Below are 13740 nucleotides of genomic sequence, written 5' to 3'. Positions count from 1 at the left end.
CACAGCTGCTACTCATTGGCCTCATTTACCACCTGGGCCCAGTCAGCAATCACCTCTCTGAGGTCATATAAGCTAGGGATGAACTGGATGTAGGGGGGTGCTTTTGGATGCCGGTCAGCTGGCAGAAGGCAGAACTATCAGCTTGGAGAGACGAGTGGGAGAGTTTCGGTTTGAGTGAATTGCTTTTGACTTTGGACTACAAATTTGGATCACGGACTTTGGCGGTTGGCATAAACTGGTATGTGACTGGCTGGAATGGTGTCTCAGGTGGGTGAGGATGATGGGTGGGGGAAGATCAGGAAGAGGGAGAAGCAGGAAAGAGGATGCTTGTTTGTTGGGGGGCCAGTCCAGTAAACGGAGTCTTGAAGAGTGCAGTTCGGATGGGGTGGTGCGGAGAAAGACAGGTTTTTTTTTTTGTTTTTTTTGGTTTTTTTTTCTGTCCCGTTTGGATCTTTAGCCATCAGAATTGTTGTCTTAAGGCCAAGAAAGATGCCAAGCGGATTTATTTTACCAAGTGGATCATCATGGCCTTGCCATATTGGTCCATTTGATTGACCTTTATTATAATTATGTATTTATTTTATTTTTGGTTGCTACAAACGGGACAGACATGACTGGGGGATAGGACAGGGAGAAAGAATGAAAGAAAGAGAGGGAGAGAAAGAAAACCAAAGGGGAGAAGAGACGGTGAGAAAGGGGGGAAGAAAGAAAGAAAAACAAACAAAACACCTGGATCACCTGTATGGAGAAAAACAAAACAGAAGAGAAAGCAAACAAAAAAAGAGCAACATAATAAAAACAGCACCATCACAATAAACTAGCTAGCAGTAGATAGCAGTAGATACTAAATATTAAACGATATTGTGCAGCACGCAAGATAGACAGCGCACAATGTGCTTTGAGGCAGCAGCCAAAAAAGGTGTAGTCCGCGTCTGTGAACACCCGTGTGTACACCTGTGTGCATACCTGTGTGGATCAGCATGCTTGTATTCCAAAGGTTTCTCCATGTAACGATCTGCTAGGGAGTGTGGGTAGCCATAGCCCCGTCCCCCAGGGTATGAAGCAGGTATGGAGGAGATCCAGGCCCCAGATATCCAGAGGCCCCAGAGTACAAGGACCCGAGGAGGACCACCAAAAGGGGGGGAACCGTGCCACCCTCCTGGGAAGAGCTGAGTAGAGCCCCAAACGAGAGGTCACCCCGCAGCTACGGAGCAGAGGCCAGAGGGGGTTGCAGTGGCGTGCCCGCGGGCTCTGCCGGCAGCCAGCTGTGCCAGAGAGGACCGAGCTTCAGGCTCAGAGGCCTGAGGGCATCCCATCCCCCGGAAGGGGCCCAGCCGGGCCACAGGCACCAGGCCCCGCCAATCGGCCACCAGGAGTGAGCCGGTACATACATGAGCGCCCAGCCCCAGTCGACAAAGACCACCAACACACCAACGTCTGAGGGCATCAGCCACCGGCAGGGAGTGTGGTGAGGGGAGATAGGCCTCCGTACTTTGGAGGTCCTGAGATGTACCCAGAGAGGTTGAGTATAAGACCCAACCTGACATATAGACACAGACAAACAGGCACACGTGGACACAAACGTGCATTCCCACCCCCATATACACAACCAAATACTCGGCACTCACCCAACGTGTAGACAGACACAAATAGACACTGCACAGACAGTCGCACTCCCCAAACATACTCTATATCCCAGGTCCAGGTACCCCCGCCCCCAGAGGGGCAAACCGCACCTAGACCCAGGAGATGTAACCCTTCTCTCTGGGGTGGAGGCAAGCGGACCACCTCCTTATCTGCAGTAGCAGGGAGGCCCCGCATCCCAGACCCCAATCTGACGGCCAGCACCTCCTTGAGGTGAGGGAGGAATTTAAAGTGATCTTGAAATTCAGGTCGGAAGATGAGGATGTGCGATTGAGCCCAATAGCGGTGTCAAGAGAGTTGAAAAAGAAGTTTGGAGAAGTCCAGCTGGCCAAAACTCTCAGGGATGGTAACTTATTGATAGTGGTTAAGACAGAAGAACAGAAAAATAAGGTGTTGGGTGCTGAAAGCATTTGTAAGAAGTTTGTAGCAGAGAGAAGGATATTGGGAGGAAATAAAGACACGAGGGGTGATTACAGGTATTCCGGTGGACGAGGATCTGGACAAACTTAAGCAGTGTATTAATGGTGGTGAGGTCAGTAACGTAAAAAGACTGTTGAAAACAATTAATAGGGAGAGGGCTAGTAGCTTGTCAGTCTTACTGGAATTTCAGGAAGCTGTTCTGCCGGATAGGGTTAAAATAGGATGCATGAGTTTTCCTGTTAGGGCCTACGTGCCGCCGCCCCTCGGGTGCTATAAATGCCAAAGGTACGGTCACATTGCTGCAGTTTGTAAAGGGAAACAGAGGTGCCAAGTGTGGGGTGAGCACAGATTTGAGGAATGTGGGGATAATGTACAGGAGAAATGCAGTAACTGTGGGGGGCAACACAGGGTAAGTTATGGGGGGTGTGAGGTAAGGAAGAAGGCCATGGAAGTCAAGCAGGTTAAAGTAGCTCATAACATAAGTTATGCAGAGGCTGTCAGGAGGGTTCAGAAAGTGCAGGACGGAACAGGAAGAGTCCAGTCATCAGAACTGGTACAACCGCATGGAACTAACCCAGGACTGACAGTTGAGAAGATGATTTTGTTTATTGCCTATGTTATAAATTGCACCGACCAAGTCAAACACAAAACGGAGAAAATTAAGATCATTGTTAAAGGAGCGGAGAGGTTTTTTGGCATTAAAGATGTTTCTTGGGAACATATCAATAAAAGACTTGGAGAGGAGGGGAAAGCAGAAGGTTCAGGGGAGAGGATGACATGATTACTTTACAGTGGAATGCCAGAAGTTTGATAGCTAATGGTCAAGAGTTTAAGGGATTCATTAGACAATATAAAAAGAAACCAGAAATAATCTGTGTACAGGAGTCATGGCTTAAACCGACTTTGGATTTTGTTATTAAAGGTTATGATAGTGTCCGGAGGGATAGGAAGGAGGGTAATGGAGGAGGATGTCTAACATTTGTGAAACAAGGGATCCAATATAGAGTTGTAGCTACAGGAAGGCCGTTAGAATTTATCATTCTTGAAATATGGGGAGGAACTGGCAGCATTAGAGTGGTAAACTTTTATAATCCAGCTAACAAACTATTAGCAGTGGAGGAACTTGATGCATATTTAAGGGGGAGAGTAATCTGGTGTGGGGACTTTAATGCACACAGCACATTGTGGGGTAAGAGTAATGATCGGAATGGGGCGGTGATTGAGGAATTGATGGAGCTAAAGAATTATGTATGTTTGAATGATGGAGGGGGCACTAGGGTAAATGTTAGAACAGGGGTCGAATCAGCCATTGATCTTACATTAGTGTCGGACTCATTGGCAGGCATTTGTTCATGGGAGATATTGAAAGAGACTACTGTAGGGAGTGACCATTATCCTATTATGATTGAGGTAGAACTGGGTGTTGAGAAACAGGATATAAGAGGTGTCAAGAAGTGGTGTTTCAGTGATGCTAATTGGGATGCATTTAGATTAATTAATGATCAAGAACTGCAAAGGATTGATATGAATGTTGAGGTGGATGATTTAAATGATTCTATTTGTAAGGCAGTATTAGAGGCGGCTGGTAGGGCAATAAAGAAGAAGGAAGGTAAAAGGGAAAAGAGGATTGTACCTTGGTGGACAAAGGAGTGTGAGGAAGTGATTAAACATCGAAATAGGGCTTTTAAGATTTTAAAGAGGAATCACAATTTTCAGAATCTTGTTGGATACAGAAAGTTGCAAGCTAAAGTAAGACAAATTGTTAAGAAAGCAAAGAGGGATTTCTGGAGAGGTTTTTGTAACTCAGTTAGGAGGGAGACTAAAATACAGTGTTTGGTCAATGATTAGAAGGATGAATGGGATAAAAAGGGAGTATGGGTATCCAATTCTGAGGGATGGAGGAGTAACAGCAGTTAAAGATGAGGAAAAGGTTAGCATGTTGGCAAAAGCGTTTGTCAAAATCCATAGTTCAGGCAATGTTAGTGATGAAGGGCGAAGAGGAAGAGAATTGACAGTCACAGAGAATAGAGATTTATTGGATATGGTAGAAGATACAGACGATCTATTGAATATTCCTTTCACGAAGTCAGAACTGCATCGAGTGCTCCAGAAATCAAAAATATCAGGACCAGGAAAAGATCAGGTGTGTTATATCATGTTAAACCATCTTAGTGAGTCGGGTAAAGAGCTTTTGTTAGAGTTGTATAATATGGTTTGGGAGGGTGGGAAGCTGCCGAAAAGCTGGAAGGAAGCTGTGGTGGTACCCATACGGAAACCAGGAAAGGATGACACAAATCCAGGACATTTTAGACCTATAGCTTTAACTTCACATATTTGTAAAGTAATGGAGCGTATGATAAATGCTAGATTAACGTACTATCTAGAAACTAGGATTTATCTCTAAACATCAAAGTGAGTTTAGGAGGGGGAGGAATACCATGGATCCAGTATTGTGTTTGGGACATGATGTTAGAAAAGCACAAATAAACAAAGAAAGTGTAGTTGCAGTGTTTTTTGATATAGAGAAAGCCTATGATATGATGTGGAGAGAAGGCCTACTAATTAAAATCTGTAAATTGGGTGTTAGGGGGAAGATGTACAGGTGGATAATGGATTTTTTTAAAGGGAAGACAAATTCAAGTGAGGATTGGGGAGGTTTATTCTGAAAGGTTTTTGGTAGAAAATGGTACACCTCAAGGAAGCATAGTGAGCCCTTTGTTGTTTTCTTTAATGATAAATGATGTGTTTGATGACATAGAGGGTGGATTGGGGGTGTTTGCTTTTTGCTGATGATGGGATGGAAGAGAGGGAAAAATGTTGACTTTATTGTGAAGAAACTGCAGGGAGCAATTGGGAAAGTTGAAGAGTGGCCGTATAAGTGGGGTTTTAAATTTTCAGTGGATAAGACCAAGACAATGTTCTTTACAAGGAAAAGGGTTAGTAAGGAAGTTAAGCTAAAGTTGTATGGTTTAGAGTTAGAAAGAGTTAGGCAATTTAAGTTTCTGGGAATGTGGCTGGATGAATTAGATTAAATATATTGAGGTGTTTGGTTGGGAGGGAGTGGGGAGCAGATGGGAAGTCCTTGAGAGCCATATATGTGGGGTTGGTCAGATCTGTGTTAGATTATGGGTGTGTAGCATACTATTCAGCTGCAGACACAACTCTAGTTAAGTTAGACGTTATTCAACATCAGGCGCTAAGACTCTGTACAGGTGCTTTTAAAACAACTCCTACTGCAGCTTTGCAGGTGGAGATGGGGGAATGCCACTAGGACTGAGAAGAACACAGCTTATGCTTAATTATTGGGCAAATCTTCAGGGCCATGGACAGGATCACCCAACACAAGCAGTTTGGTGAGGGCCCAGTCAGCAATCACCTCTCTGAGGTCATATAAGCTGGGGATGAAATGGATGTAGGGGGGTGGTTTTCTCTGGTGTCTCCGCTTTGTGTTCTAGGTGTGTGATTGTCCTGCCTGAGGTGTGGAGTTGTGGGAGCAGTGTGCAGTGTAGCTGCTTCATGTACGTAGTGTGGGCTTGTGGGCCTCGGCAGCAGTAAAGCTAGCTGCTGCTAGTGACAGGGTGAGCTTGTGGGCCCCTGGAAGTGCCTCCTCGTGGTGTGGAGTTTTTTGTTTGGCTGTTGTGTTCTTTGTTGTTGCAACCTTTTTTCTTTTTTTTTCTAGTGTTATTGGTGAAACGGCGTTGCCGGGTCTTTATGTTAAGGTTATCCATAATAAAGACTATTTTATCTACTAAACACCTCTGTCTGTTCTCCTTTCATTCTGTTCTGGACCCATTCGTTACCAGTCCCCACACACACCCCTAGACCTTCATCGTGGGGACGAAACAAACACTCACTTTGCTTGTTTCTTTATAAAACCCCTTTTATTTAATGATTTTATTTTTATTTTTTATTGGCTTCTTACTGTGAAAAATGATAGAAGAGACTCTCGAGCTTGACTACAGATTGCTGAATAAAAATGTATCTTCAGCTCCGACTGATTTTGGTTCTAACGTTTGTTCTGCTCGTTTACTATTTAACAAACCCAGAGAGTTGACTGACGGGAACAGTTGTGAGAATGGTGCATGTACTGATGGAAATTTTAAGAGACACATGTAACAACCTGTCATCTCTTACACAGAGGCCCAGTAAAAACTTGTTTAGTGAAATGTGATTTAACTAAGTGACTCAGTTCCTCAGAAGGTGCCTTTTTGTTTCACATTTCAACATATCCCAGACCCTGAACAGGACCAAACATGTCTAACTGTGGACTTTGGGAGCAAACTTTGGTGCCAGAGACAGTGCACAGAGGCACAGGGAGAACACACTGAAAGCCCCGCTAGATTCAAAGGCTGGCAGCGGTTCCGCTTCATTTAAAACATCTTAACTTATATTTATCTTTTATTAGTGACAATATTAGAAAACCCTACACTGTGTACATCAAAATCACAACATTACTTAACATTAATTACTTGAAACCTTATACACTTCTTATTTATACTTTAGAATTTGCCCTTTTCTTGGACCTTGTTCTCACATTACAGAAAATAAAGCCATCGTGAACCCTTCACTAAAGGACAAACAAAAAAGAGGCGCAGAGCAATAAAGTGATGAATTTCACATAATTTAGTTTTAATTCTTTTTCTGTGTTGAGGTTTCAAGAAAAGCAATAATGACTGATCATTCAGACATTTTAAACAAGTAAGGAAAGAGTGACATTAAAAGTTCAGAAAGCAGCAGTCGCTCATTCATTCTTTTATTTTCTTAATGTTTTTAATTCGGGCTGCATTGCTGACTGTCATCTTCAGATGCAGATTTTAGTTGTTTGTATATTTGTAGATAGTCACCTGGCAGAGAGACTGCTCTCTTTTGTATAAAACTAAACTTGCCTCTTTCTTAAATTTTGAGTTGTTTTCAATATTTATATTAATAATTACTTATAAGCGGTCAGTGAAATCAACACACAGAGTCCTGAAGCAATAAGGAAGTAGAAAGTTGGAGCTTGAGGAACATTTGAATGATTTAAAAAACTTTACTGCTTCACCAACGCATCTTGTCTTGCGACCTTCAACAGGATCATCATCACCATCATTAGATCTTGTGCTCAGCTCCGTGGACCGTGGAAGGAACTGAAGTGGTGCCAGAAACACCTGACCTGTTTCTGCAAGACACAAAACAGAGCCAAAATGAGAGCAGAAACTTTGCTTCCACATTTCAAATTCAAAGCCAGAATTATTCAGGAGTTGAGGTGCAGGTTTCGTTCTGTCTGAATAGTTAGTCGTGTTATTTTTCATAATTCACTTTGTTTTCTAGCAAATAAAAATGACAGCTGTTAAAGAAGAAAACTAAAATAAAATCTCACATGAGATGTCGACTGATAAGTTGTAGCTTCTGCCTGTTACACCTAAACCTTTTTTCAATATTTGTCATGGCTGGGGCAGCAGTCGTGTGGTGAAGAGAGAGAAAAGGATCCAAAATGCAGGTACTGGCTCACTAAATAACTTGTAGGCAGAGCAGTGATCTGGCTTTATCCATGAATGTGCAAGTTGGTGAAGGCTATTATCTATCTTTTACTGTCATGTATGTGAAGTTAACTTGTGGTGGAGAACTAGAATTGGATAAATGAATGCACCATGTTCCTATCCTATCAGTAGCGTCAATGAGCTAACCTGGAAATAGTTAGTGCTAATTAGCACTAGCTATTACTAGATACAATAGCTATTGTTGTCTAATTTTGTTAGCCCCTCCTGCCTCACCAGCTCATGGTACCAATGCCGCTTTCTAGTAGTAGTGGCACTTTAGTTTCTCTATCAGATTCGCCCCTTGCTCACCACTTCTGGTTTCCCAAGGACAAAATAATAACTTAAAAAGTCTTCACCTTGAAGTTTCGGTATGGAATTCCACTAACCCAGCGGTGATGCTGTGGTGGCAACAAGTTATAAAAATAACAAGAGCTCAATAGATTGTAAATTTCTTCTGAATTTATAATCATTATGGGACCTGTTTCTGAGAGTGTTTGAATGTTAAAATAAATAAATGTATTCTCCATATGTGATCCACAGTATACAACCTACAAGATCAAAAAGGGAAATACCTTTTACCCTTTTTTCCTAAATGACATGGTAGGGTTGAAAGACACAACCAGCAGAAGAAACAGAAGGATTCATGTGAAAGATGTCAAACAGGCGCTGAAGGGCCACATAAAAGATGGTTATGTGGTAGAGTTACTGCATTTTTAAAATTCTGACGTTCAGTTAAAAGAAAAGATTTTCATATTATTTTTGGTAATTTTTCGGTAATTCATCATTTTACATTATTTGTTTTATGTTTACACTTTATCTTTTAGTTCAACCCTGAAAATAAACTGTCAAAAGGCGATAGATACTACAACAGAACTCCAACTGAGAACGACAAAGTGCACGTTTTGGTTTGTGTTGTTGATGCCAACACTGCATCTCTGATGAATGATGCCACTGTGGAAGCAATACAGGACGTCAGAGATGAAGCCACTGAGCTGGGTGAGCAAAAATCACTGCTTCTTCTTTTTACAATGGGAACTAACTGCCTTAAAAAAAATCTAATGTAAGCCATTAGTACTTGTTGTTATTGTGTGTTGCCATTTCAGTGTAAACACCCATCAATAAAGAATAACACTTATTCACACTGTTAAGCTATTAGTCAGTCCTTAATTCCTTCTTTATAAAGCATTACTTTTCCTTAGTATATAGTTTATAAATATAGGTAGAAATGTATTAATTAGTAAGCTCATACATAAAATATTCATGGTATAATTTCTAAAGTCAAAATATGTGATTAACAAAGTAATTAGATACAAATTTAGATATATAATGACTAAGCTATGAGCTCATTGTATGTGAGTGTGTTAATAGAGAGTTTAGAAATATTTTTTTATAGTTAAGTATCTTGCGTGAGCTCGTCGAAATAGAGGATTATTTTTGCCTTATACAGCATTTATAAGTGAAAATGAAAGTACCTGAAGAATTGAACAAATCTATCTTCACAAGAGCAAAATGGCACAAAGCACAAAGACATACAGAACATACAAACAGTATACAAAAATAACCCACCTGAGATTTGCAGAATGTAGGTAGGATCAGAGTCTAAACCAGAGTTTGTAAGATGGGTTTAAGAGAGAGCTACACTGAGCAATTGGAGCCACAGCGCATCAGTTTCTTTGCTAAAACACCCACAGTTTCCCCCTGTATATCCTGTACATTATCTCAGCTGTCAATACTATTCCCCCAACGTCAGACTCATATGTGCCAGCTCCAAGTACCTGGTCTTTGGATTCACAGTTATAATCACAGTTCACAAATCACAGTAACTGTCGTAATCACAGTCATTTGGAAGTTATCAAATTTTTCACGAGTCTTCCAGATAGAAATTGGACCACAGTCTTTTATGTACAACCAGAAGTGTTAAGAAACACTTATCTCACATCACAATCCATTCACTCAATATTTGTATTTTATTTTGTCAGAGATTCCACAAGTGGCAATTTTCACCAAAATTGACGAGGCTTTTCCTGAGATAAATCGTGATGTGAAAAATGTCTACAAGAGCAAATCTCTGCAGCAAAGGGTATTATTTTAATAGAACTTTATACATAAATGCATTATAATTAAACTGTCAAAATAATTCTCATATTTTTTATATTTCTTGTTTGTTTTTTAATTTAGATTGAGCTGTTCAGCAAATGTGTGGGCATCCCTATTAACTTTATTTTTCCAGTGAAGAACTACCACTCAGAAAGAGAACTGAATCCTGACATTGATGCTATAATAATGAACGCCATGAGACACATCATTGAAATTGGAAATGACTCCCTCAACAGAAAGTTAAGATCCCAGACCTAGACATCCACTGTACTGAAAGTGTGGTTTTGGTTCAAGTGTTAAAACCATCACAATCATTGTATGTGTTACATTGTGTGTGAGTGAAAAGAATGGTTCCATCAAAAGTCTGAAATCAAGAAATTTAAGGTCTATATTTCCCTGAAAATTTACAAGATGTGTTTTAAGACTAGTAGAAAAATATGAATCCTCTAAATTTGTTTTGTAAATTTTTATTATTAAAGTTGTTTTAGTTTCCTGTATTACCAGATGCTCTGTCAAAGGCCAAAGGGAGACTGAGCCCATAAATACACACATGAGGCAATTAGGGAAATATGAAACCCCTGGGTGAACAAAAATTCATCTGACTATAATAAAGGAAACAAAACAGAAGGAACAAAAGGAACAAAAATGGTAACAAAAAAACCCGTAAATGTAATAAACTACATAAAAATGAGAAATTTATAAAGTAAATAACTGAGATCTCCATAACTACAATATGGTTCTTTGAGCTAAGTCTGGAAAACACACAAAGCTTCCAAAAAGCTTGAGCTTGTCAAAAGTGGCCTGGAGGCCAGTTAAATAAAGAGAGATCATTACAAAGAATGAACATGATTTGTTGATGTACACAATTTATATATATATATATATATATATATATATATATATATATATATATATATATATATAGGGATGGGTATCGTTTAGGTTTTATCCGATACCGGTGCCAAACCGGTACTTTTGAAACGGTGCCGGTGCTTAAACGGTGCTCAAACCGGTGCTTAAAGAATGGAGAACACAAAATTGGTCCAGAAACCTCTCATGTTCAGCTGTTTTTTGTAAAAAGATAACAATGTTAGCCTTTTCTGCAGCTATGGGGCATATATGGTATCACTCTTGGCTGGAAGCAGTGCTTAAACAATGGAAAAAACACAAACTTTGTCCAAAAACCTCTCATGTTTAACTGTTTTCCACTTTTTCTTTGGTCATTTTAGCCTTTTTGGCCAGGGTGAAGGGAGTATCTGCCATCAAACAAGAAGACAGCCACATGTAACTATGATGATGTTTGCTAGTTCACCTTACATGCCTTAATGTAATAACGTGGTTAGCCTACTCAACGTAAATTACACACAAACAACATTAAGCTACTCACGCAGAGAAGAACGGCTGCTGCTGCCATCATCATCCGTCATCATTTCTGCTACACTGGCAGGGCTAGGGGCCAGGACTGTACTCTTTGGGTTTTTGGGGGATGTTGCTAACACCGGGTCCGATAACTGGCAACCCACCCGCAGTAGATGTGCACGGTGTGAGGTCTCGCAGCAAGCTATCAAATACGGTGCATTTTTCGGCTTTTAAAAAAAACGCTAAGCGTCGCCAGGTGTTTCATCGGATTTGAGGTGTTACCTCCTTTGACAGTATCACAGTATCAGCTTAAAGCACTTGTTGCAGGCTGCTGAGTTTACATATGTTGCTGTGAAGTACAGCCAGACTTTTGACCGCTTGGCCTTGGGCATTTTTAATCTGTAGCTCTGCTCTAAAAGAACGTACGTACCTGGACCCGCCTACTATCCTCGGAAACGTAAAATGATTGGCTAGAATCTAAAGTGTATCACAGCTCAGGAAAAAAAAGCACCGAAATAAAGCACCGAAATGTGTGCTGCTTTTCGGTCTGGTTACTACCGTTTATGTCAGAACCGGTGCCATGATGGCAGCGGATACCGGTACCCATCCCTATATATATATATATTTTTTTTTTTTATAGAGGTATTTGGCAGACTCCGATGGCCCGTCTCGGCAGTGATAGGGATTAGAGCAGGACCCGCAAAGAAAGGGAGGGCAATCTTACTGTGGCAGGAGTCCTGACCTACAAGGAATGGGACATAAGTGCATTCACAATAATGCACAGCACAGGAAAGCTGGGAAAGGTTTGGTTAGCAAGGGCTAGATCAGCAGATTAGAGAATGAGCCTGCAACGAGGCTTGAGAGATAAAGGGGGCCAGGAGGGTGGAGAGAAACTGAAACAAGATGTGACAACAGCTGTAGCAGAAATAGAGAAGAGAGTCAGTGATAGGGCTGAGAGTTAACAAAGAAGCCAAGAGAGAAGAAGACCCTGCGTTAAGGCTTGAGGCTGCTGATGGCTGACAGAACAAAGAGCCTGCAAGAGGCTGAAAATTGCGGTTGAGAAGAGCCTGTGCTAGGCTCAGGGGCGTTGATGGCCAACAGAGAGCAGAGGCCTGTGAAAAAGCAGAATGTTGCAAGGGACATGAAAGAGAAGACCCTGACTTGAAGCTCTGGCTGCTGTAAGCTAGGAGTAAGCGCAGAGACAGAATGAGGCTGAGAGTTGGCAGAGCGGGAATAAGAAGGAAGACTTTTAAACCACCACCAAATATAAATATTGTTGGATTGTCATTTATGCTTAGAAATATTTACTCATATATGCTTAGAGTTTTATAATCGATTGCATAATGATAGAGGTTTGATCCTTAGCAGTCTGTAAAGACTCTGTGTGCCTTCCAGAGTGTACTGGCATGCACACACAGATCCTGGGGTCATGAGAGAGGTCGTACCTTCTTTTATTGTTTTATGGTATGATAAATACATCTATGTCTGTTTTAGTATAAGTGCCTTTTGTTTAAATGAACTGCTGGTCTTCCAGGCCATCACTTGCTGGGTATCCAGTTACGGAAGCAACACATTAAAATGGTCAGTGGCCTGCATTTGTATAGTGCTTTTCTAGTCCTTAAGGACCCCAAAGCGCTTTACACTACATTCAGTCATTCACCCATTCACACACACATTCACACACTGGTGATGGCAAGCTACATTGTAGCCACAGCTTCCCTGGGGCGCGCTGACAGAGGCGAGGCTGCCGGACACTGGCGCCACCGGGCCCTCTGACCACCACCACCACCACATTAACAAGAGAATTCTGAGTAAAACCAAAGTTACTTTCCCTAGTAACTAGTTACTTTGAAAGTAACGAGTAACTTGAAGTAACTGAGTTACTTTTGATAGAAGTAACTAGTAATGTAACTAAGTTACTAATTTAAAGTAACTTACCCAACACTGCTTATAACACCAGCTATCAATCACAGAGTGTATTCTTGAGATCCCTACTCGGGTATCTCAACCTCCACTCACCCCTTACCTCATGTGGCCTCAATAGCTCAGTAGGGTGGGGCAATATCTCACTAAGGTTTTACCTCTTGGCTCTAGAAACTTTTTCGATACCTTGGTGATGACTCGCATCATCAAAAGTGGGCCAGCGACCCTCAGGACCATCTCCAAGAGGAAAGACTCCACTACATATATATATATATATATATATATATATATATATATATATATTATTGTTATTATCTGGAATTCTCCCCTATTGCTGTAAAACTGGAGAAGCCTCTTTGATAAGGGTCTACGAAGTCCAGTGGCTTTCTCTTCGAGCCATCAAGGATATAAAAAAAATCACAAACTAAGTTTGAGTTGTCACGGTACTGGGTCTGCGACCCAGTGTTTTGTGTATATTAGTATTATTGTATTTTTCTCCATGTTTCCTGTGTTATTTTGAAAGAGTCTGGTGTATTTTTATCATTGTGTTTAGTTTTACTTCCCTGTGATGTCGTTATGTTTCATTTCAGTCAGCTGTTTACCCCATGTGTTCTCGCTTCCCCTGATCACTTTCTGTGTGTAATTAAGTTTTCCATCTTCCTTTGTTCATTGTCAGGTCGTCTGTTTTGCTTACCACAGTGATCATAGTCTTCATAGTTATGAAAGTTATTCATAGCTGTCTCAGTTTTTTCATAGTGTCTTACAAGCTTTTTGTAGT

General features: G+C 41.1%; 1 protein-coding gene across 1 annotated transcript; it reads left to right on the top strand.

Moving 5' to 3' along the window:
- The first annotated feature begins 255 nt into the window (after window positions 1-255).
- LOC146389917 (interferon-induced protein 44-like) lies at window positions 256-9938 on the top strand. The gene is made up of 6 exons (XM_084920035.1): window positions 256-267; window positions 1552-1635; window positions 8124-8279; window positions 8408-8579; window positions 9563-9663; window positions 9762-9938. The coding sequence occupies exons 1-6, from the start codon at window positions 256-258 to the stop codon at window positions 9936-9938; spliced, it is 702 nt and encodes a 233-aa protein (XP_084776161.1).
- The last annotated feature ends 3802 nt before the right edge of the window (window positions 9939-13740 follow it).

This window comes from Perissodus microlepis, chromosome 3 (assembly GCF_051167445.1).
Source record: "Perissodus microlepis isolate ML-2025 ecotype Zambia chromosome 3, ASM5116744v1, whole genome shotgun sequence".
Classification (NCBI taxonomy): Eukaryota; Metazoa; Chordata; class Actinopteri; order Cichliformes; family Cichlidae; genus Perissodus; species Perissodus microlepis.
Note: the sequence above shows the minus strand (reverse complement) of the source record. Positions and strands in the feature narration are given on the sequence as shown.